This window comes from Triturus cristatus, chromosome 9, assembly GCF_964204655.1.
Source record: "Triturus cristatus chromosome 9, aTriCri1.1, whole genome shotgun sequence".
Classification (NCBI taxonomy): Eukaryota; Metazoa; Chordata; class Amphibia; order Caudata; family Salamandridae; genus Triturus; species Triturus cristatus.
The window spans coordinates 242,786,483-242,809,051 of record NC_140592.1 but is presented as its reverse complement, the minus strand read 5'-3'; the positions used below and the strand labels follow the sequence as shown (position 1 = coordinate 242,809,051).

At 44.0% G+C, this 22,569-nt stretch overlaps 1 protein-coding gene across 1 annotated transcript in view; it reads left to right on the top strand.

Moving 5' to 3' along the window:
• The window catches only part of ISY1 (ISY1 spliceosome associated protein), a 301,684-nt gene that overhangs the window by 177,244 nt on the left and 101,871 nt on the right, over positions 1-22,569 (top strand). The window contains exon 8 of the mRNA XM_085624847.1: positions 9,244-9,366. Coding sequence (XP_085480973.1) covers positions 9,244-9,366 — 123 coding nt within the window. The remainder of the gene's footprint in view (positions 1-9,243; positions 9,367-22,569) is intronic.

Genomic DNA, 22,569 nt, shown 5'->3' with positions numbered 1-22,569 from the left:
GTATATTCTATACTTGTATGTCATATTCAGAACAAACCAAAAGGAAAACAACCTCCTTCTTAAACATAGGTGTATGCCAATACAGGACCTCATTTGTTAGGGTGTAATAATCACCCACAGCAGTTGTACGTGCACTTAGTTTAACTTCACATTTGCACTGTCATACATCCGGATTATCCCACTTATTTAGTCAATTTCGAATCGCACTGATTTTTTTCTTTTTCTTTTCCTTTTTTATCTTGGGACACGGGGGGGAAAAAGTTATCCTTATCCTTACCTCTTTCCGTGTTTCTCTAGTTGGGAACCCACCATATATTTCTGGTGGTTGACCACTCAAATACTTTGGGGAACGTATACCCAGGTAGCCGTGATGACTCCTGTGGAGACCAAAAGTTATTATTGTTGTTAGTCCTATCCCCGCTAACTCAAGTTTTAATTACATAAATAGGCTTCCTTAAATTGGTGATTACCTGATTTTTTTATTCCAACTTCAGACTAGTTTTTTCATATAATTTCCTCGTTATTCCTTGTCTTTTTAAATTTAGTAAGTTAGTGGAGCGGAGTACCGTTGTTAGTGCTCCTCTATCCTCTGTTATTCTTATGGGATCTCCGATATATTCCAATTTCCCCGTTTTCTTGTCATTGGGGCCTTAAAACAATAAGAACAAAACGTATTGGCAAATTATATTTCGCTCGATTATATCATTATTCACGTCTTTTTCTCACTTTACCTAATGTTCATCTTTTATATTCACGGTACCATATCTTTCTTACATTTATTTTCACCGATAGTGTCATTTCCCGTTTTATCTGTTACTACCTCATGTTGTCTTTTGATTAAGGCTTCACTTTAAACCTAGAAATACAGTCTCGTTCGTGGTTCTGCTAAGCATGTAGAAACGAAGGAGCCAGAGGTCTCGAGATGTAAGTAATTAATCATGCATTTTCCCTTTCTCATCTAGCCGCGAACCCCTCTATAGCCACCCTTTTCTTTTAAGTTTCCGAGACCATTAAGCTCTTTCCTATTTTAACTATTTTAGCGCCCCCATTTCCCATTTCTGGGATAGTGGCACGGCAAGTTCTTACCTGTTTCTTCAATAGTGGTTACAAAACCGGCGGCGTTTCCCTGCGTCCGTCACGGTATCATCTGGTGTATTGTTTGTCCTACAGCAGTTTCTCTTTATTGTAACGTGTACGTAGGTCGTCATCACGTTAGTCCTATCGTCTTTTGTATCTCCATTTTTGATTGGACGTCCCGACTAGTCCTTATCTATACACGTTTGATGTTGTATTTTCCGGTTTTCACTAAGTGAAAACTTTATTTTTTAAAAAGGGGGTATTTGTACAAATCCACTTCTCACGTGTATAATGTTATATTCGTACATAATTGCCTATTGTGGGTAGAATAAAAACTATAACTCCTAAACGGTAATAGTGATTTCTACCTTTTATTGTCTTTATTTAAACCATGATGCCTCACTAATTTTCTTTGAAAAGATTTTTTATGTTTTGACCTATAATTATATTGAAGTCTTAATCGTAATGTCCACGTTATTCCCTAGTATTTATTGTATTATTCATTAGTAATTCCTGCAATTTCCCTACTTTATATTTAGGGTTCTGTGTGTCCTGAATGGGATATCAAAATAAGGACGATTGGGGTTTTTTAGGAAGGGGGAATACACCCAGACATGCGTCTGAACCTGAGTCCCACAGCTCCTATGTTTTTATCTTTGACTGTTTTTTTATTTTATTTATAATCATCTTATTTGTTCTTATTGTTGTAGAATCTATATAATGATGTTAGATCTTTTATTTCTAATTTTTTTCAAGTTTAAAACTTGAGATATCAGCTGAGTCTTAGTCAATTATTGACATCCAGTCTTCCCGTGAGTTGAGCCCTTTTTGTACTGTGTTTAGTTTACAGATGTACCATTGTTCCCTTATTTTCCTTTTCTTAGTAATGTCACCTCCTCTCTTATTTCCTGATATCTTTTCCAATATGAACCATCTAATGTCTTCACAGTTATGGCCTAGATTTTGGAAATGTTCAGTGAGGGGTGCATTGGTCTTCCCTGTTCTTAGAGCTGATTTGTGTTCTTGCACTCTGAGTCTTAATTCTCTGCCAGTTTCCCCTACATAACCTAAGTCGCAGGGGCAGATTAACAAATAGATCAAATTCTTGCTACGACAGTTATTCAAACTGTTGCATTTGATCTCTTGGCCATTATGAGTAATGGCTTTCGCCACTATGCAGTGTTCACAAATGGAGCATGTTCCACACTTATTATTGCCTATTGCTCTCGTTCCATATATCGTGCTCTGTTCTTCTTTTCTATCTTGTCTGTAGGTTTTTACTAAGCTATTTTTGATGTTTCTGTTTCTTCTATATGCAAAAAGAGGTTTCTCTAATTTTAGAGTTTGCCCATCATTTAAAATCTTCCAATTTCTATTTAAAATATTCTTGATTTGATTACTTTGCTCACTGAATTGACTGACAAATACAATTTGTTCTTTTTTCTGACTGGCATTTGGTGTCTTGTTTTGATCAAGCATATATTCACGATCATAATATTTTGCTCTCTTATAAGATTGGTTGATTAGTCTTTTAGGGTATCCTCGGTCCTTTAGTTTTTGTTTAAGGAAATCTGAATGTTTGTTAAAATCCTGTATTGAAGAACAATTCCTGCGCAAACGCAGGAATTGCCCGAAAGGGATATTATCCCTTTGTGCTTTGGGGTGGAAACTACTATAGTGTAATAAGGTGTTTTTGTCCGTGGGCTTACTATATATAGTTGGCCTTCTGTGTCTTTAATACAGATATCCAAAAAGTTAACCTTTTCTTTATTGAATTCCGAGGTGAATTTTAAATTTGGGTCTCCTAGATGTAACCAACTAATGAAGCTCTCTAGTTCTTCTTGATTACCTTCCCAGATGAAAATGATGTCATCAATAAAGCGGTACCAGGAACTCACGTTTTCAAAATATGGTGCCGCTTCATTGAAGACATGTTTGTTTTCAAATTCCCCTACATACAGGCAAGCCAGACTGGGAGCACATGTGGCTCCCATACTGGTACCTTTGACCTGTTGGAATAGGTCATCTTCAAAGAGGAAAAGGTTGTTCTTCAATACCATCGTGATACATTGTGTAATAAACTCCATGTTGCCACCATGGAGGTCCGTCTGTTGTAGCAAAGATCTAATCACTCTGATGGTGTCATCCTGCGGGATGTTTGTATAAAGAGCTTCTATGTCCAGGGTAACCAAAAATTGGGTTACCCTGTTGAAAGCTCTCCCTTCAAAGACTGTAATCGCATGAGCGGAATCTTTCAGGTATGATTTCTGTTGCTGTACTAATGGCTTGATAAAACAATCAGCATAGATACTGAGTGGTTCCAAGAGAGAGCCAATACTGCTTACAATCGATCTCATAGGTGGGTTCACAAGGTTTTTATGAACCTTTGGGAGTCCATATATGGCCGGTGTGATAGGAGAGCTAATATTCAGAAATTTATATTCATCTATGCAAATTAATCCTTCATCTTTTGCTGTGTTTATTAGATTGTCAATTTCATTTTTTAATTTCAAAAGTTTGTTATGAGGAACTTTTTTGTAATGCTCTGTTACCATCAATAGTTTCAACATTCTATTTCTATAGTCCTCTGAGTCAAACACTACGACACCGCCCCCCTTATCGGCGGGTTTGATCGTGACGGTCAGGTCCTCCTGTAGAGCTTTTAGTGCCTCTCTTTGTTCCTTAGAGAGATTGTTATTAAAACTTCTTTTGGTGTTAGGTTTGTCTAGCAGTTGTTTGGTTTCTATTTCCATAATTTTCTCGAAGATTTCAACATTTTTGTCAATTGTGTTTAGTGAGGGGGTAAATGTGGATTTTGGTTTGAGACCTGATATATTTTCAGGGGCCTGATAATCTCTCTCTTCAAAGAATCTTTTTAGCCTGATTTTCCTAAATAGGGTTTTGAGATCTCTTTCAAATTCAAATCTATTTAACACTGTGCTGTGCTTGGGGCAAAGCTAAAGCCTTTTTCTAGAACATCCATTTCCCCCTTGGTAAGATGGCGTCTAGATAAGTTAATAATTGGGAACTTATTTACCTCCAATACCTTTGGTTGCGTGTTTTTAGGTATTCCTGTTGGGGGTAGTTTCTGCCCTGATCCTGCTGCTGAAACATCCCCCCACGATCGCCTCTTTGTCTGTTCCGGTAGTTCCCTTGGCCCCTTCTCTGTCTCTGGCCTAAAAAAGAATTCTGTTCCATAATGCTACCACCTCTATTGGGTTGTTCTTTATTAAAATCCTCTTCTTCACTGCTAGATCCCGATGTCTCTGAGAATGTTACTCTTAGATTCTTTCCTCTTGCATATATTGGTCTTTGTATATATGGTTTTTCCCATCTAGGATTTTTTTGATTGTAGTATTCCTTTGTCAAATATGGGTAAACATATTCTACATTATACCTTTCTACATCCTTCTTTAGTTTATTGCCTTTTTTGTTTATTAAATATTCCCTGTATCCATTGATGTCTTGTTCTATTTCCTCTAATTTTCTTTTGGCATCCTCTAGGCCAGTACAGGTTTTGATTTTTAAATCTAATTCCTCAATTTCCTTTCTTTCCAAGATAAGGACTTCTTGTGCCGTCTCGATAATCAATATAATCCAATCGCGACTACAGCGATTTGCAATATGGGTCCATGTTTCCAAAAATTTCCTGTTTTCTACAAATAGACCCGGTTCGTTACGAACTCGGAGGCCGATTGGAATAACTCCTGATTTTAGATATTCTACCAGAAATTCGGCATGAAGCTCGGTTCTTATCATCTTCTTTTTTAGGTTAAGCAGTTTTAGAAGTTGTTCATTATTCAATGAAACAATGCTTGTGTTGCCATTGGGGCGAGGATTCTGATTTATAAGTTTATTAAATTGTTCCTCTGAGAACCCAAAAGTTTTGAATGAATCCATTGAGTCTGTATCTTTTAAGGATGTCTGGCCTGCTGGCTCAAAAATAATAATAACCCTCTCCAACCAACTGGTTGTGCAGAAGAATGTGTAAATAAAGAGAGGAACCCTTGGTAACCCAAAGGACTAGAGTTGAATCACAACCAAAATCAAAAGGTGTCCTCTGGGAGAAAGCAGAAGGGAGAGTCCCGTGCTGTTTAGCTGTCACTTAGCATACATTCACCACTCATATTTCATCACTCCTATACCTATCCGTATTGGCACACAGATTCCTTACGTCACGAAGAAAACTTTTTTTCACTTCAATTTATTGTATAAATTTATACACATAGTGTTTTGTCAATCAATATTAAAAATCCAAAAACGGCAACAAATGGAAGCCAATAACCCAACTCACTTGAACATGAATTAAAAATAAAGAAGAAAGAATATATCCTATGATGAATTACAGTAAATAATATATAATAAGATAAAGATTCGAAAGAAAAAAGGAGAAAAAAGTGTAACTGATGCATCAACAAGAAAAGATAAAGAAATATTGAGATAAATACGTACATAGGAAAGTTATAAAAAAGGACGCTGAGAAGAAGTAAGAGAATAAAGACAGGAATAATGAACAATGAAAATTGAGATGCGACAACATTAATAATAAGAAGGACGCAAAAAAGAGACGGAGTGTAATGAAAAAAGACATAGGGATTAAAAAGAGTAAAGACACCTAAAAGAAGATAAAGAAGATTATTTGGAAAGGAGAAGAGAAAAAATTATTGGAGAACAGATAAAAAGAAAAAAGAAATACAGAGAAACAACATACCTACAAAGGGAGATTCAGGGATACACGAGGAGGGGGGATGGAACCACATGGAGTAGGCGACACATCCGGGATCAAACGAACGGAGAATCAGGAGGAGACCACGGTACAAGGGTATTAAATCTGTGAAGACGAAACAAATGATAACAAACTAGAATAAATATTAGAGCATACAAGAAAACGTGAGAGCAAAAGAATAACATTAAACCGAGTAAAATCAAGCGAACTTCTGTGATAACAATAAGCTTAACAACAGCCTAAGGAAACTCATGTCTTGAGTATAAGGAAACTATGAATAGGAGAGCAGAAGCCTGAAGCAACCTGTGAGGGAACAGAAGAAAACAAACACAATTAATTAAGCATTAAATGACGACGAGGGTCCATAACATCTGTTTTGCATGAATTAATGAAGCTTTGGAGACGCATCGGGTCTTCATATGTTGTCGTTCTGTTATTATACGTGATCTTGAATAGACATGGATGAAATAGGCCATATTGGGCTCCCAGAGAACGCAAGTCAGGTCTCATATTGAGGAAAGCCTTACGTCTATTAGCAGTAGCCTTAGCATAATCCTGTGCAAAGAAGATAGACGAGCCTGACCAAGTAATGTTCGGAGATGCTTTGACTGCTGATAAAACTTTCAACAAGTCTGTATATTCCAAAAAATATAAGATGACTCCTCTTGGTCTTTGTGATGGTGAAGCAATAGATGAGGGACGTCCCAATCTGTGAGCGCGTTGAATGTTGAGGATAGTTCCTTCAGGCATGTGAAGCAATTTAGGAAGAAAAGATTTAAAGAAAGTCAGGGAGTCAGATCCCTCAAGTCCTTCTCCCAGTCCATAAATACGTAGGTTGTTCCGTCTATTGCAGTTTTCCAAATCCTCGATCTGTTTCTGAAGCGTAGAGACTTGTGAGTGTAAATGAGAGATCTGAACACATGTAACTTGAAAGGAAGAAACGGAGTTCTCGACTGCAGAAACTCTCGTATCAAATTGAGACCAATTATCTGTTAAGACTTGCAATTTGGAATTCGTCTCTTCAATAAAGGGTCAGAGAGCTCTAATCTCTTCGAATAACATTTCCAGCGATACCAGCAAAGCTGACTTGGGTGGTGAGGGAGGATCTTTCTTGAGACGTTTAGTTATTGATTTTCCAGGATTTCCAGAAGAGGGATCCATTGTCGCTTCTAAGCTGTGAGGAGTGGACCGCAAAGAAACGTCGAGCTTAGAAAACTCAGAAAAAAGTTTAAAATTCTTTATAAAAATATGTTTTTTAGATGGAGTGTTGAAAGCCTTTAGTCTGCCCATAAAGCGTTGTTTAAGCCTTCAGTCCAGATGTATATAAACAAAGAATTTACCAATGGGGAAAAGAGCAATTATCACTGCTGTATTGAGCGCTATAGTAAGAATATAGACCTAGTGTCCCCTTGTAAAAAGCTGAGAATGAGCAATCCTCGCACAGCTCAGTTCAATTCAATAAGTGTAGAACACAGGTACAGGATGTCTGTAAGAGTTGCAGGTAAAACACAAAATGGCTGCCAAATTCATACCTCACAGGACCCTCACTAAAGTATACAGCAGTGGAAATGCAGCATTGCCGGCAAAGTTCCTGAGATTTTAACAATAATTGTTCCTTGCAAAAACTGCTGGATGCAGAAGGAATAAAATGAAGGGGAGCCACAACTTCATTCCTGTGAAAAACGCAATCGCGGTAAAAATAGAAAAACAAAATGGCGGCAGCGATAATACGCGTCCGCAAAAATGGAGGTGCAGGAAGGAAAAAACACTTGCCCGTGGCAAAAGGGGGCTCCGAAGGTTACATTACACTGGGGGAGTGTTCCGCCATCTGTTTCCGCCGACAGCGCCTCTCCGCGCCGGCTAAAGTGCGTGGATTCCTCAGGAGACACCGGGCGCTTCACCCGTGCACAGCCATCTCGCTTGGGCGCCAAACAACGCCCCCGAGTGGCTCCTTTTATCATGCAATAGCAAGCATAGGCTCACCTTCAATCACTTGTTGTCAAGAATCTTGACATATGCCTAGACCAGGCACTGACCATGAAAGAACATGCGGCCTACACTGCTGGCTCCTTTTTTCATGTGCTTGGACTGTTACGGCGAATCTTTCCTTTTCTCCCCTTGTCTACACAGAAAACTCATTCAGGCATTGGTACGAAGCCGCTTAGACTACTGTAACGCCCTCCTGGTCTCAGCCAATGAGTCTCCCACGTTTGTGAAACTCTCTTATTAGGTTTAAATTTAACATAAGAGAACAAAAATAAAGTATCATGAGAAATATCTGTTCATTCTTACGAAATGGGGCACTCACCCAAGATTTGTAGACACTGCACAACTCTCTTCGTACTCGTAGAATCAACACAGTGCAGGACCCCATCCAAGTCTCTGTTGAATTTAGTCTTGGTGAAAAATACTGCAACATAACAAACCACATATGGGCATGCTCTGGTGTTCTAATCACAAACCAAATTGTGTTGTCTAGCCAATCACTTACCCTAAACTAAGGGTGGTTGGAAATATTTTTGGTCAGATTATGGAAATACTTCCCTGTAGTCGCACACTTATGAAGGATGGAAAATGACTGTTGGTAAATGTTTATCTAATGCTGGTATTTCTAGATTGAGATTCATTCATCTATACTTCATTCGGAAGTGTATTGGTAATCCTTGATTAAGAAATATTCCCATCTCTTAACACTCAAAAGAAACAATATAAAGACAAACAAGTTAAACGTGTTAGATAAGCTTAAATGGACCAGAATGTTCCATTGGTTTTTCAAGGTATAGTAGTACATGCCATTCCCTTGTTGTTTTTTTATATACTTTTGTTACCAAAGTCAGTTGAGGAAAAACCTTCGCCGAACTGGCTTGCCAACAGTCAGTAACACAATTAACTTGCATCGAGTAAATGTCCCCAGCCCCACTTACCATGTCAAACTGTACACAAATGGTCGAGGCTATCAAAAGTAGAGTTGAACATTGTGTTAAGCAGTTAATACACTATATAGTAAGGGAATCAAATGTAGATACCTACTGAGGGCTCATGGATGGAGAATATATATTTCTTGTAAAAGCAAATTAAAGGACCACAAATGGAGCTGAGGAGATATATTTGTATCACCACTTGAATCACTTGCATGTGGTGGGATATATTAAGTTATAGTACTATGGCTTGGAGGTCTCTACCCTTTGTAAATCTCTGCTGCTTCCCTGGTTTGTGTGTATGTTTCCTATTATTGTAGATTTTTATGCAATGATGCAGTTTAATAGATTGGGATGTTATTGGGTTTTTTTAAGTAATGATGTTTCCAATCCATCAAATAGTTTGATTCTTCAGTACTTGCATTTCATGTTGAATGTGACTTAGTGAGTGTAACAGCTGTACTTTATACTGTGTCTTGAGGAGCTGTATTGAGAAGATGACCCTGTCACTTTTCCCACCAGCTCTCCCTCCCCCACGGAAGACTCGAGCAGAGCTTATGAAAGACATTGATGCGGAGTACTATGGCTACCGAGATGAGGATGATGGCGTTCTGGTGCCTTTGGAGCAGGAGCATGAAAAGAAAGGTATGTGGAGCAGGATCTACAATTTTTGTTTTGCAACACATTTCATCTACTTATGCATCATTTATTTGATTCTCAATGCTTCGCCTCCCACCCCACCCCACTACACACACACTTATCAACCTTATCGTCTATGGGAATACTTGTAAGGAGGACTGATCTTTAATTGTTTAAGAAAGACCTATATTCGCTTCTTTCGTAATGGGTAAATATGTGCTTGTGTATGACTATCCAAATGTTCTATATACATATTCTAGCCTTTATATTATTTCCATTGGAACGCTTTCACTAACTTTTTCACCCGCTTAATGCTGATGCAATGTACTTTTAGAATCTTGTGGACATTAGAATGCTGTGGAATTTCAGAGCCCTAAGTTGGGTTATTTCATCAGGTTTGCAGCGAGGGGACAAACTATTTTAACTCCGAAAACAGCCTAACACCCTTGACCCACAAGGATGGATATATATATATATATATATATTACCTACTGGCGGTCGCCAGTAGGTAGTTATAGTTAGGACCCCTTTTCCATAGGAAATCCGCAACATTCTATTTTGAATAACTTTGGCGCCGGTCGATGAATCCTCGCGAATTTCTCAAAATAGGTGGGGCGCTACGCTCCGCTCCTACCCTGAAAGTCTCGGGGGGGATACGTCAAGCGGGGGCTGAGATAAAAGGGGGGTCCCAAAACGCGTTTTTCCCATGCATTTTTCCATAGGACCTTTAGAACGAGCTACAGCCCGAACGGCTGAACAGAATTACTAGAAATTTGGCAGAGAGGTAGTCCCTATGTCAAGGAAGTGCCTTTTGTAGGTTTGGTGTAAATCTGTTCAGTAGATTCTGAGAAAATAGCCTTTAAATCAATATATATATCTGAGCCCGCTTACGGTACGCTTACCGTACGCTTACGGTAAGCTTACGGTACGCGTACGGTGGCGTGCGCGAGCGCGATTCTGATTGGCTGTTAGATCTTAGTAAACATTCGAATCGGCCGAAACCAGGAAGCGGCGGCCGCCATTTTGTGTGTTTCACTCAGAAAAAAAAGAGTGAAAACAAGAAAAGGGGGCAATGAGGAGAGTAACAGACCCCCTTACATTTGTGAGGGGGTCAAAGAAGGACTGTAAAGTACAAAGAAAACATTTATTGATTTTAAAAAAAATCACGGGGTACGCGTACGGTAAGCTTACGGTAAGCGTACGGTAGAAAAAAAAATAAAAAAATAAATGAAATTCAGATTTAAGTGTTTAGATATTAGGGGGCTCTAAAAAGAGCCGTTGTGTTTATGAAATGATTTTTTAGTGGTACCTACAAGTAAGTACCGATGCAGAGTCTAAGGTTCAAGAGGAAGACTCTGTTCCCTTCATCATTGAAGTGCACACCATCTCCTCTATAAATGTCTTGCATGTCATAACGCAAGTTGTTGTGGTAAATGGCACCCATACCATAGTCACGGAGGAAAGCAGAAACAGATTTGTTGACGTGCTTTCTTGCTTTGTCATCGCACCGCGTGCCCACCGTGCGTGCACGGCACTAACTGCGTAAAGTGGGCGCGCGGTGCGCGAAGCGCACCGCGCACGGAACGAACTGCGTTAAATGGGCGCGCACGCCACGAATGGCGTAAAGTAACTTAGCATTTAAAAAACCGTACAAATTCACTGAAAAAACCATAGGTTTCACACACGTTATAGTTAGGAATTAGCATTCACAAAACCTTGCAAATTCACTGAAAAAACCATAGGTTTCACACATGTTATAGTTAGCGGAAATTTTACTGATAAAAAACCAATGAAATTCCCCCGTTATAGTTAGTGCAGGCAACTATAACTCACGCGACCGCAATCTTCTGCTGATGACATATGTGTCTTTATGAAAAAAAAATATTTGTAATATATGTATAGCTAAAAATGTATGGAAGAAGACATGGGCAAATAAGTGTCTAAATACAGTATTAGCATCAGCAGAGGATTGCGGTCGCGTGAGTTATAGTTGCCTGCACTAACTATAACGGGGGAATTTCATTGGTTTTTTATCAGTAAAATTTCCGCTAACTATAACATGTGTGAAACCTATGGTTTTTTCAGTGAATATATATATATATATATATATATATATATATATATATATTTATTTATTTTATTTTTTTTAATGCATAAAACTTGGTAAAAAGAGGTGTTGCTTTCACTTTAATTAATTATACTAATTTTATAGACCTCAGAATGATGGAAGTCTGAGTTCACCCTGTCAAGGATTAAAACCTGTGACCTATATATTACACACTGATCCCAAAAATAGGCTCAACTAAGAGGAAAGGGTGGTTTAAAGAGTACTTGAGGAAGGCTAGGATCAATGGAAGCCAGATTTGGCTGTATAAAGAGTATTGAAGGTGATTTCAGGAGTGAGGGTAAGGAAATCACTGATACAGTGGAACAAATCAATGTTAGGGGGTGGCTAGAAGAACAGAAGTAGACGCAGCCCAAAAAAGGTTCTGACGACCTTAATTTGTTGTATGAAAGGAAACGTTTTCAAAGTTTATCCATAGGAGTGATCATAGATGTGTCAGAAAATGTAGGATGACATTATTGATGCTATAAGCTTCACAGTTGTAGTTGGAATTTTTTCAATATGGAGTGGGTGGCTCTGGATTTTTTCTTTGTGTTTTTTTAATGAATTATGAGCTGGAGTTTAGCTGGTTCTGGCTTTGGGGCGAGAATGTGTGTGCCAATCCCAATCCAATTTTTTACAAAAATACTTGAAAGAAGCTAGAGCTTGAGGATATCATGGAACTGGTGCAGGGACTCAAATGATCGGTGAGGATATAGGTGGAGCTAGTTCATATAACTGCTTGCCAGTGAAGATGTAGATGGCTAAGAATATATTGGTAAATAGTGGGGAGAAGTCATTGGCAGCTAATTTTGACCAGTGTTCAGAATTACTCCATGTGAGGCAGAAGACAAGATGGAAGGAGGATTTCAAGACTGATGGGAAAGGGCCATGAAAGTCAGTCCTAGCAAGGGGTTTGGAAGGGTAAACATTCTCAAAGTGAGAGACCTAATGTGTAACAGGTATCGAGCAAATGATTCTATCAATGATTGGTCGCTTAGATATCACAAACATAAGTGGGAGAATGTTGGCACTATGGATTTTTTTTGTGAAACATTTTTTATTATTTTCGGGCCAACATCGCAATACAAATCCAAAACAGCCTCAGCCCTCCACCGGAGAGTGTTACACCTAACATTACAATCCGTTGAGCATAAGAAAAGTCACCCTTCCCGCGTGGGCTCCCCCCACCCTCTCCCTCCCTCAACTCATGTCAGTGTGCCCCCCTCTGCCTGTCCTCCTCCTGATGAGACCCCCCTATTACTATGAATCATGTACGGGTACTCAAACCATTCCCTGGCAACTCGGGCTTTCCCCCATTTCTAGCCACGCCTCATGTGTCCACTTCTCCCCATGGCTCCCCTCCTACTCCCCACTTGCCGCTGCCTCCTGTCAATCGGATGTGCTCCCGTCCCCTCCCGTGTCAGACATCAGCCCCTGAAGTTCCACCACCAATGCCTCCCAGGCACGGGCCGTCGCTAATGCCTTTTCATCATCCCTCCTAAGTGCTAATTGCAATCGGAGTGTGCCCTCCGCGCCTGCCCATTTCGCAAACGCCGTCCTCCACCTCAGAAAGCTAGGTCCCACCCGCGATTTCCAATGCATGGTTAGTTCCCTCTTGGCCATAATCAACCCTAAGTCATAGAACTTACTGGTAATCTTCGTTCGGCGGGTGTGGGGAAACCAAAGCAGCAGGCAGGCCCCCAGTTCTGGGGCAATATTACGGTCTGTCACCTGATTCAGGCAGTCCATAACATCTTCCCAGTAGTCACCCAACTTCGCGCATGACCAAAACATATGTCGAAAATCAGCCCCATCTCCCCCACAACGCGGGCACTGAGAATGTGCACCCCCAAAATATTGCAGTATCTTAACCGGCGTCAGATAAGCCCTGTGCAGTGTAAAAAACTGAACCAGCTGAAACCGGGCATTACGCGTTCCCTTCCAGGCCCGCCGTATTGGCAGCCCGCGGCGACCGGCGGCTCCGAGAGCCCCATATTCCAATGCCTCTGGAGGCCCGCTACGAGGGCTGCGTGAAGTAGATAGTCTCCCCGCGGGAGCCCATAAGAGTCCTGCAAGTCCTGGAAGGGCAACAGCACCCCCTCCCTAAACAAATCACCCACCACTTGTATGCCCAGCTCCTCCCAAACGGCTAGTCCCGACCAATCGCCCCCGTGTGGGAGCGTCGTACACATACCCAGGGGGATCTCCGGGGCATAATGGTGGGCTATGGCGGCCCTCTTCTGACACCGGTTCCAGCACAACCTGAGGGTGCGCTCCTCCAGAGTGAGGCGAGCAAGGTCCATCTGCTGCTGGAGGACTATGAAAGCGATCACATGACGAGGAATCAACCTGCCCTGAGGGCCCTCTGGGCCTCTATACTCCCTAGCCACCGCCTGTGTGAGCCATTGGAGCTGTGCTGCTAGATAGTACCATTCAAAGTCCGGGACCGCCAGGACCCCCTCCGCTCTTGACCGCCGCAGTGTGGTCAAAGCCACCCGCCGCCGTCCCGAGCCCCATATGAAGCCCGTAGACAGTGCACGAAGCCGCTCAAAATACGATGCCGGTATCCATATGGGCAATGTGCGAAAAAAGTATAGGAGGCGTGGTAGCGCCACCATCTTCAGCAGCGCCACCCTCCCTGCACACGAAAGTGGGAGCGTACTCCAAAAACCTATGCTGCCACGCAGGCCCCGAATGGCTCTGCCGACATTCCCTTCCAGCAGATCAGGCTGGGTGTGATAGATATTAACCCCCAAATAACGCAGACAGTGACCCTCCCATCGTATCGCTCCCAGCGAGGGAGGGGCTTGTCCATTAGGCAACAACGGGAACAAGCATGTCTTGCCCCAGTTGACTTTGAGCCCCGACAGGTGACCAAAGCCCTCCAATAAGGCGGTCGCTCCGCGCAGTGCGCCATCAGCGTCTGCCAAAAACATCAGCAAGTCATCCGCATAAAGGGATATATAGTGGGCTTCCCCCCTCAGCTGCACTCCAGCGTAAGAGCGCCCCAGTCGGGCATGCACCGCCAATGGTTCAATGGCCAATGCGAACAACAATGGGGATAGCGAGCAGCCCTGCCTCGTCCTCCGCCGCACCCGGTAGGGGGCTGAGATGGTCGCCCCCGTCCTCACGCGGGCCGTGGCATCATTATAGAGCAAGGTGGTCCAGCGTACAAAGCCATCCCCCAGGCCAAATGCTTGCAACACTCGATATAGGTATGGCCACTCTACACTGTCAAAGGCCTTTTCTATGTCGACCGAAAGCGCTAGGGCCTCTGGGTATTCGTCCCGATCCACCTCCATCACCCGCATTAAACGTCGAACTGAGGTGGCCGTGTTACGCCGGGGAATAAAGCCCGCCTGATCTGGATGAATCAGGGCAGTCATGTGGGTCAACAGGCGCGATGCTAATATTTTACTCAGGATTTTGTAGTCCACCGTCAGCATGGAGAGCGGGCGGTATGCCGCGCGAGCACTAGCATCTCCTCCGGTTTTCAGCAGGGGTACCACAATCGCCTCCCTCCCGGGCGGAGGCGGGCAAGCGCCCAACCCGCCATGCCTCACCGTAAAGGGCGTGCAGCTGCGGGGCCAGCAACTCCGTGTACGCCGCATAAAACACGACGGGCAATCCATCCGCCCTTGGGGTCTTTCGACAAGCCATATGCTTAATTGCGGCGGATCTCGCACAGTGATATGGCGTCCCCTAAATCTTTCCCGTGTTCCGGGTCCAACCGGGGTAGCCGAGCCGCCAATAGGAAGTCATCCAAGCCTTCAGGTGCCTCCTGCATGGTGCTATCATACAATCCCGCATAATTACTGGAGAACTGCTTATTGATCTCTGTCTGAGAGTAGACCGGGGTCCCCCCCCCCCCCCAGCTCGACCAGGGAAAGTATGGGGGCACCGCGGGCCGTCGGGGTCGCCAGACAGGCCAGGAGGGATCCCACCTTATCTCTCTCCGCATGCGCCTGGGTGAGGTAGTCCTTATGATCAAAGCAGCGGAGCTTCTCCACTCGCACTGCCACTCCCTCACGTGCCTCAACAACCGCAGCCAGCATGTCCCCCCCCGCTTGATGCGCACGTTCGGCCGTACGCAGTTGGGCCTCCACTCCCTCTATGTCCTTCAGCAGCATCTTCCGCACCCCGGCGGTGGACGATATGCAAACCCCCCTAACGACCGCCTTAAACGCATCCCATTCCTTGTTGGCACTATGGATACAGTCAACCTCATCTAAAATCGAACAATAAAAGATAAAGCCATATTTGCCACAAAAAGGCCACTTTGGATCAAAACTCACAAAAGTAGCCAACTGTTGGTTCCGATGTATTCAGTTGAATGTCAGACACTAAAACCCATTTGAAACTACAAACCTTGGTGATTGAAAAACTACCATAATTTAGAAAGACATTCAATGGAAAAGCAAAGTTGCCTCTGAAACACCTACAAGACCCATCAACAGCTTCTATACTACATCCCTATGGCCTCTGAGAAAACCATTGTTGCCTAGTTACAGACTCCTCTCACCAATCTAAGCTCCGCCCCACTGTATTTTGTCTCTTACCTCTCCGCATTCCTCCTCCCACGCAATTGCCCTCGATTGCACTAAACTCCCATATCATGGCAATAAAACTGCCTTCCTTGATAGTCTGGAAATAAAACTTTTTAGGTCTTGCCTGGCGTAAGACTGCGCAGACATGCGCTCTCTCGCTGGCGAGATTTAGTGTTAACAGGTATTTTCTGTAAGGGGCATTAAGCCCCGCCCCTCTTTTCCATTGGCTGGCGTCACCATTTATGGTAAACGGTGGCCAGCCATTGGAAAAGAGGTGTTGGTGACGTATGTGCTTGGCTTTCTGAACCGTCCCACGTGGACGGCCTCGCCTGCTTTGCGTTCATTCGTCGCAAAAGGTTTCTTAAGAAACCCTTTAACAGGCAAGGCCGTCCAAGTGGCTCGGCTGAAAAAGCCGAGCAAATACGTGATGGCGTGCGCTTGTTTTTATTCAAGCTCCGGATTTCCCACTTGGCTCTGCGCCAGTGTCTGGACGAGGGCTTCAAGGCCACATCACTCCTTCAGTGTGATTGCTGCCTGCTCGATCCTGTTCCGAAGCACTGGGAACAACTTGCAGCAGCAGGACTCGAGAGAGGAAAGGGGCGCCTAGAAGCTCCTCCGCCTCGCGGGATGGAAAAGAGCGCTGGCACCCCCCGTTCTTCCTCCAGACAGCCCAATAAACCGGCACCCTGGAGACCGGAGCCGCCTGTACGGAGGAGGAAGGGGTTGGGAAAAGTAAGGGGGCGGGGCTGGGAGGGGGTGAAGAAGTGGGACTCACGAGGCGGAAGAGGAAAACAGTTCTGTCCTCTCCCATTACAAGATTCTTCCACAAGACCATCCCGTCCTTCTTTCGAGCTTTCATCGACTTCTTAAAAAGTCATGATGTTACATTTGCAATCTCTGCCTTAAGCTGGCGTCCTATTCAAAGCTAAAGGGTTTGTTCCCAGCGATGCTGGTCTGTTCATCGCCTCTACGTACACCCTTGGAGAAAGGCACTTTAAACAAAGTCGATGAATAAGTGGTGCATGAACCACAGAGGGAGACGGGGGCGTAATGTCTCGGAGGTCAGTGACGCTCGGGGCCCATCCTCGCATTCAGCAGAGAGGCCCATCATTTTGTTTTCCGTCACTGCAGCATAGTTGGGTAGGGAGGGTCTGGGCTTCAGACTAACCAACAATCCCGCTGGGTAACATACATTAGATAAGAAGCAGGGCAGGAGGGGCATTTAAGGAGCAGTAGGAAGGGAGAGCAGGGCGATTCTGAGCAGCCCGGCCCAGGAGGGAGAGGCATGCAGGGAGCTGTGGGCAGGAACCCGGCTTTTGGGTAGTGGGCTGAGGACGGGGAGTAGCTGATTACTGGTCTTGAGGGTGCAGAGAGCCGGTGAGTCAGATGGATCTAGAGGCGAGGGAGTAGCTGACAACCAGTAGGATAGCTCAGTGAGATATACACCTGCATAGATTTTCCATAGAAAAGCCATTTTTTTCATAATAACTATGATGCTGATCGACGAATAGGGTCAAAACATTCCAATAAAGGTACATTGATTTGGGGTTTTTCAAGGTAAGTTTAGTGCAGATCTGTCAAGCAGGGCCAATAAATAGGGGAAAGGGGTCACAAAAGTGCCACAGCCTTTTTAATTCTATGGGGCTCTTTATTCCTCTATACAGTAAACTAATTACACCAAATTTGCCATGAAGGCTGAACTTTACTCAAGGAACTGCCTTTGGTTGGTTTTATGTAAATCCGTTCAATAGTGTTACAGAAATTAGCGTTTAAAGGGTGGTCGGTTGGGTATGAAGAGGCTGCATTTTAGCAATATCTGACTGTTAATTCATGGATCCTCTGTGGATTTGTGAATCCAGTTCAAAACCTAAATCACCCCAGTAGACTAGGATGCTTTTTAGGTCGAGGACCGTCCGGTCTGCCGAAGGCAGAACCGGAAGTCGGAGATTTAATGTTTGGAGAAGAGGGGCTTGAACCCGCCCCTCTGCTCCCCTCTTCTCCATTGGCTGGCCTCTTGAATGCTGGCCAGCCATTGGAGAAGAGGCTTTATCACTCCGAACAGGCCCCGTCCTTTTCGGATTCGGGGGCGTGTTTTTTCGTTACTTTTCTAATTATCTCCTCCAGCCAATGGCAAGAGGAGAGAAAAAGAAAAACACGCCCCCGAATCCGAAAACGCCGCTGCCTTTCTCCGAGGCATTTCTGCTTCGCCTCGGAGAAAGGCGGTGGTGTCTTCCGGTGCCCTCGGCTTGTTAAAATGTACATGCTTGTGCTTGCAGTTTGGCAACATTTAATGGCCGTAGTAGTTAACTGGTTATACAAAGGAAGCGTTTTCGGATAATTACAACGAATTTCGCCGAAAGTTCATTAATTCACATTAGATACTTTTGAAGTGCATCGATCATTAATTTTGCTTATAATCAGTCCGCGTGACACCCGCATGTTTTATTCTAAACTGAGATATTATAAATTGATAAGCATTTTTAAAACACCCACCTGCGCTCACAAACCGCGGTTTACATGGTCGGGGGTTCAATAGACGCGGTCATATTAACTTCAGGATCAAAACGGGAAACAAAGTTATAGGTACGAAATATAACAGTTCAAGGAAAAGAGGAAACGTGTCTGACTCGGAAGTAACACTGCAGGGTGAAAGGAGTGTTCGTTCTACGTCAGTGAGCCTTTGTTCCTCAGTGGGTCGTCGGCAGAACTTTCTATTTGTATGTTCGGTTTCCAGACCTGGGAGCTCTCTTCATTGCGGCAGTAAACGTGCTGTTAACTTAGACCCACAGTCTCATCCCAGGAAGTGAAAATCTGGGCCTTTTCTAGCGCAGAGAGGCCCCTTGCGCAGCACTTTTGTATGTGACGCTGACATCGACAATGCATCAGCGCGCTGCAACCTATACGGATCACCTCAGAAGGAGAAAGTATCAACGGGAAAGTTAGACAGGTGCGCTGGTATGAGCTAATGTGTCACCCGACAGGTCATTGGAGTGAAATGCCGAGAGCAACCTGTAGATCACGATTCTGGTCTCGAGGGGCCTGCACAGCCTATCAGCATTCCGATGTTGATGAAATGAGTTACACTCACAACATGGGCGCGCTTAGTGACTGGTGCGTAGCGTAAGTAGTCAGTATTATGAAGTGCCTCGCTGTATTAGGACATGTCTCTCGTTTCACAATACGTGAACGATTGAGGTTCAGACGTGCAAGCGTGTTAGTGCCGAGGCAGCAGTTTGTGTGGCACGAAGTATACATGGAAACCGTGAGTGTAAGGGTGGACACGGGGAGTTCCCACCCTCGGTTTTCGAAAGTCAACACCAAAATAAAATGTGTTTTTTCCCATTTTATATAGGGCGAACTCGGTCCGAAGGTATTGGAGCGCTTTACACGAGCACAAGTTGCAATTACATATGGTCACAATCATCTTTTAGGCACCTGGAGGTTGGGCTGTGTGCTCAGAATCACAGGATGCGAGACTGGAACCTTGTTCTGCCGATTTTTAGATTTTCATCTGTTTTGTGTGTGTGTGTGTCACTCACATTCGTAGGCGCGTGTGTTTCAGTTTCTGTGAGCAATTTTGAAAATAGCATGCTCCGCATAACTTAAGCAGTTTTTGGACAAAGTAAACCAAATTCCAATAGCATTCTGCAAATAATACGCCTGCGCCAGAAGTTTGGCGAAAATTGATCAAGATTTTAAATAGGTTTGTAATTGATTTTTCAGCATATTTAATACGCTCTGAGAGTGGCTATTTAGCCCGCCTCTCTTTTTGCCTCTCCTCCATTGGCTGGCTTCCTAAACGGAGGCCAGCCATTGGAGGAGAGAGCCGTCCCTCCAAATAGGCTCCGTCTTTTTCAGATTCGGGGGCGTGTTCCGTGCTGTTCTTTCCACTTTTTAGCCACGCCCTTTTTCGAACAGCAGGAACACGCCTTCGAATCCGAAAAAGTTTCGAAGCTTCCATCTGCCATTTTTTAGCAATCACGCGAAGCTCCGAGGGCGTTGCAGGCGGCGCCGGGCTCGGGAATCCTGTGCACAGCTCCCAGGTGCAGCCTGCTCCATGCCTAGCTGCCCTGTGCGCATCACAGACCGACAGCCTCCTCCCGAGGATCCGGGTGGCTGCGCTCCACCCTCAGCCCGGCCGCTATCTTACAGTGCCGTCCGCGCCGCGGCACCAGCAGCAAACAGCTCTGGGATCGTGCACAAACGGGAGCCCCGTGTGCTCCCGGTTGTGTCCCATATAGTGGCTGTGAAAGTTGACAAATGTTACTGTAAATGACTATGACCCATACTTTCCCCAAAAATGATTATTGGGGTTGTGCGTATCTTTTTGGGGTGAGAGGTCGTCCGCAGCTTGCCAGTCTACAAACGATTACTATCATCAAACATAGCCACGTATTGAGTGTTTATTGGTGGGGGCTGTTAGAGCCGTAGGTCTGGGTGGAAAGAACCCCCTTCCTCTACACTGGAGGTTCATGTAGAGCTGTGCACTCACACCGCATGCAGTGCAGGGACACGGCCCGAAGGTGCCTTCGCACAAACAAGGAACCGGTCAGATCGAGGGATGGGGGCACACCACAGCCCCACGGAAGGCCACTACAGAACTGGCTCTCTGCTCCAGGAGCGCCCTCAGCTCTGCGCCCCCCCTGCAGACTCCCTTTTACAGCTGGGAGCGCCCTGGACTTCAGAGCCCGCGCCGTCAGCACAGCGTCGCACTGAAGGCACGGGCGGGTCATTAACCCCTCTCTCCCAGGCGAGCCTGCGCCTCCCTTGTGTGAGGCCACCCTCCCATCCACTCCTGAAGCCTTGGTTGGAACTAGGCAAGGACCCTGCATCACGTCACTGCAGGTGTGTGCGTTTCTGGGGATGGGAAGCAGCACAGTAACACCATGCACAATGTGAACATGCCATTATGCAAATATAAATCACACCTCACTACTCCACTCTATCTCACTACCTCCCTATCTCACAACTTCTCTCTCTCAAAACATCACTACCTCACTCTCTAGCTCACAACCTCACAACTTCACTCTCTCACTCACTACCTCTTTTTTAAAAACATTTTTTTATTGGTGTCGACATTAATCTATATGCACTCCAATATACACAATAGAATATATACACATTCTTCTACAACCAAACAAAGTAAAACAAATTACATAATACAAAATCAGAGAATAACCGCTCCAGGAATCATCAGTTTGATCTTCTCCAACTATCGAGAGGAGCCCACATATTCCTACCCATATCCCTTACCCTTTCCCCTTTTAGATCATATAGGCAAGACTCGATATTATGTATCGCAAGGAGCCTTGCTATCCACATTTGAAAGGTGGGTGGGGAAGGATCTTTCCATCCTGTTGAGATAAGGATGCGCAACACAGCAGCCGAAACAAATACCAATGCTTCAGCAGTGTTGGACAATTCGGCTTTGCTATCTACACCTACCACCACCTGTGTAGAGGATAAAACAATTCTGCATTTTAACAAATCAGCCAAAAAATCTCAAATTTCCCTAAGTATCAAGGATAGCTTGTCGCACTCAAAAAACATATGTAATAAATCTGCAGGACCAGTCTGACACCTAGGACACTTATCATTCTCCACCAATCCCCACGAAAACAATTTAGCTGGAGTAAAATACAAATTAAACCATGTTTTAAAATGCTGGGCCCTTAAATTAGATGAACGTAGCAATTTTTTGTTTAATATAAGAGCTAAATCAAGATCCACATCCGGATCGTCTAACTTACTGGATAATGAATGTTCGGTTTTTTCCAAGTCATCCTGTATACCTACCATAAGATGATTATAAGTGTGTTTAATTTTATTTCCCCCATTCCCTAAATAGTCCAACAACGGACAGCGTGTTATTGCCGTGATTCTCGGTCTAATTGCCCTTAACGACTGAAATAGCTGACTATAGAGAAGCCAGTGAGTTGGTGGGACCCCGTATTTGAGCTGAATTACATCAAACCCAATAACCGCCCCACTTTCCCATACATCCCCGATGGTCCTGATTCCCTGCTCTTTCCAAAATTGACAGTGCGTACCTATATCCAAATATGGGATCAGATTAGAATTCCATAAAGACAGATATGTATTAATTTTGGGAATCTCTAGCAACTTTTGGATAGCTTTCCACATCCCCCATACCCCGCTCACAATCTTGAGCCTAACCTTTTTATAATATCTGCGGTCGACTCACCTCAGAAGTAGCCCTACAGCCTTCTTCCCCAATAGAAGCTCGAATATAGATGGGGGGTCCTGACTGTCTCCCTGAATCCTTGGTAGATTATCATTTAGTTGAATTAAGATTGACATTTGGGCTAACTGGGAAGAATAATGGTATAGTCGAAGGTTTGGGAGGGCCATTCCGCCTCTATCGTGCGGGAGTGACATAAGCATCATAGATCGTCTTGTTTTCCCATATTGCCATATAAACCTATTGAAGATTGATTCCAACTTCTTCAATAGTTTTTCCTCCAACAGGAGGGGGATGGCACGAAACATATAAAGAACCTTGGGAAACATTGCCATTTTGAGAACGTTCACCCT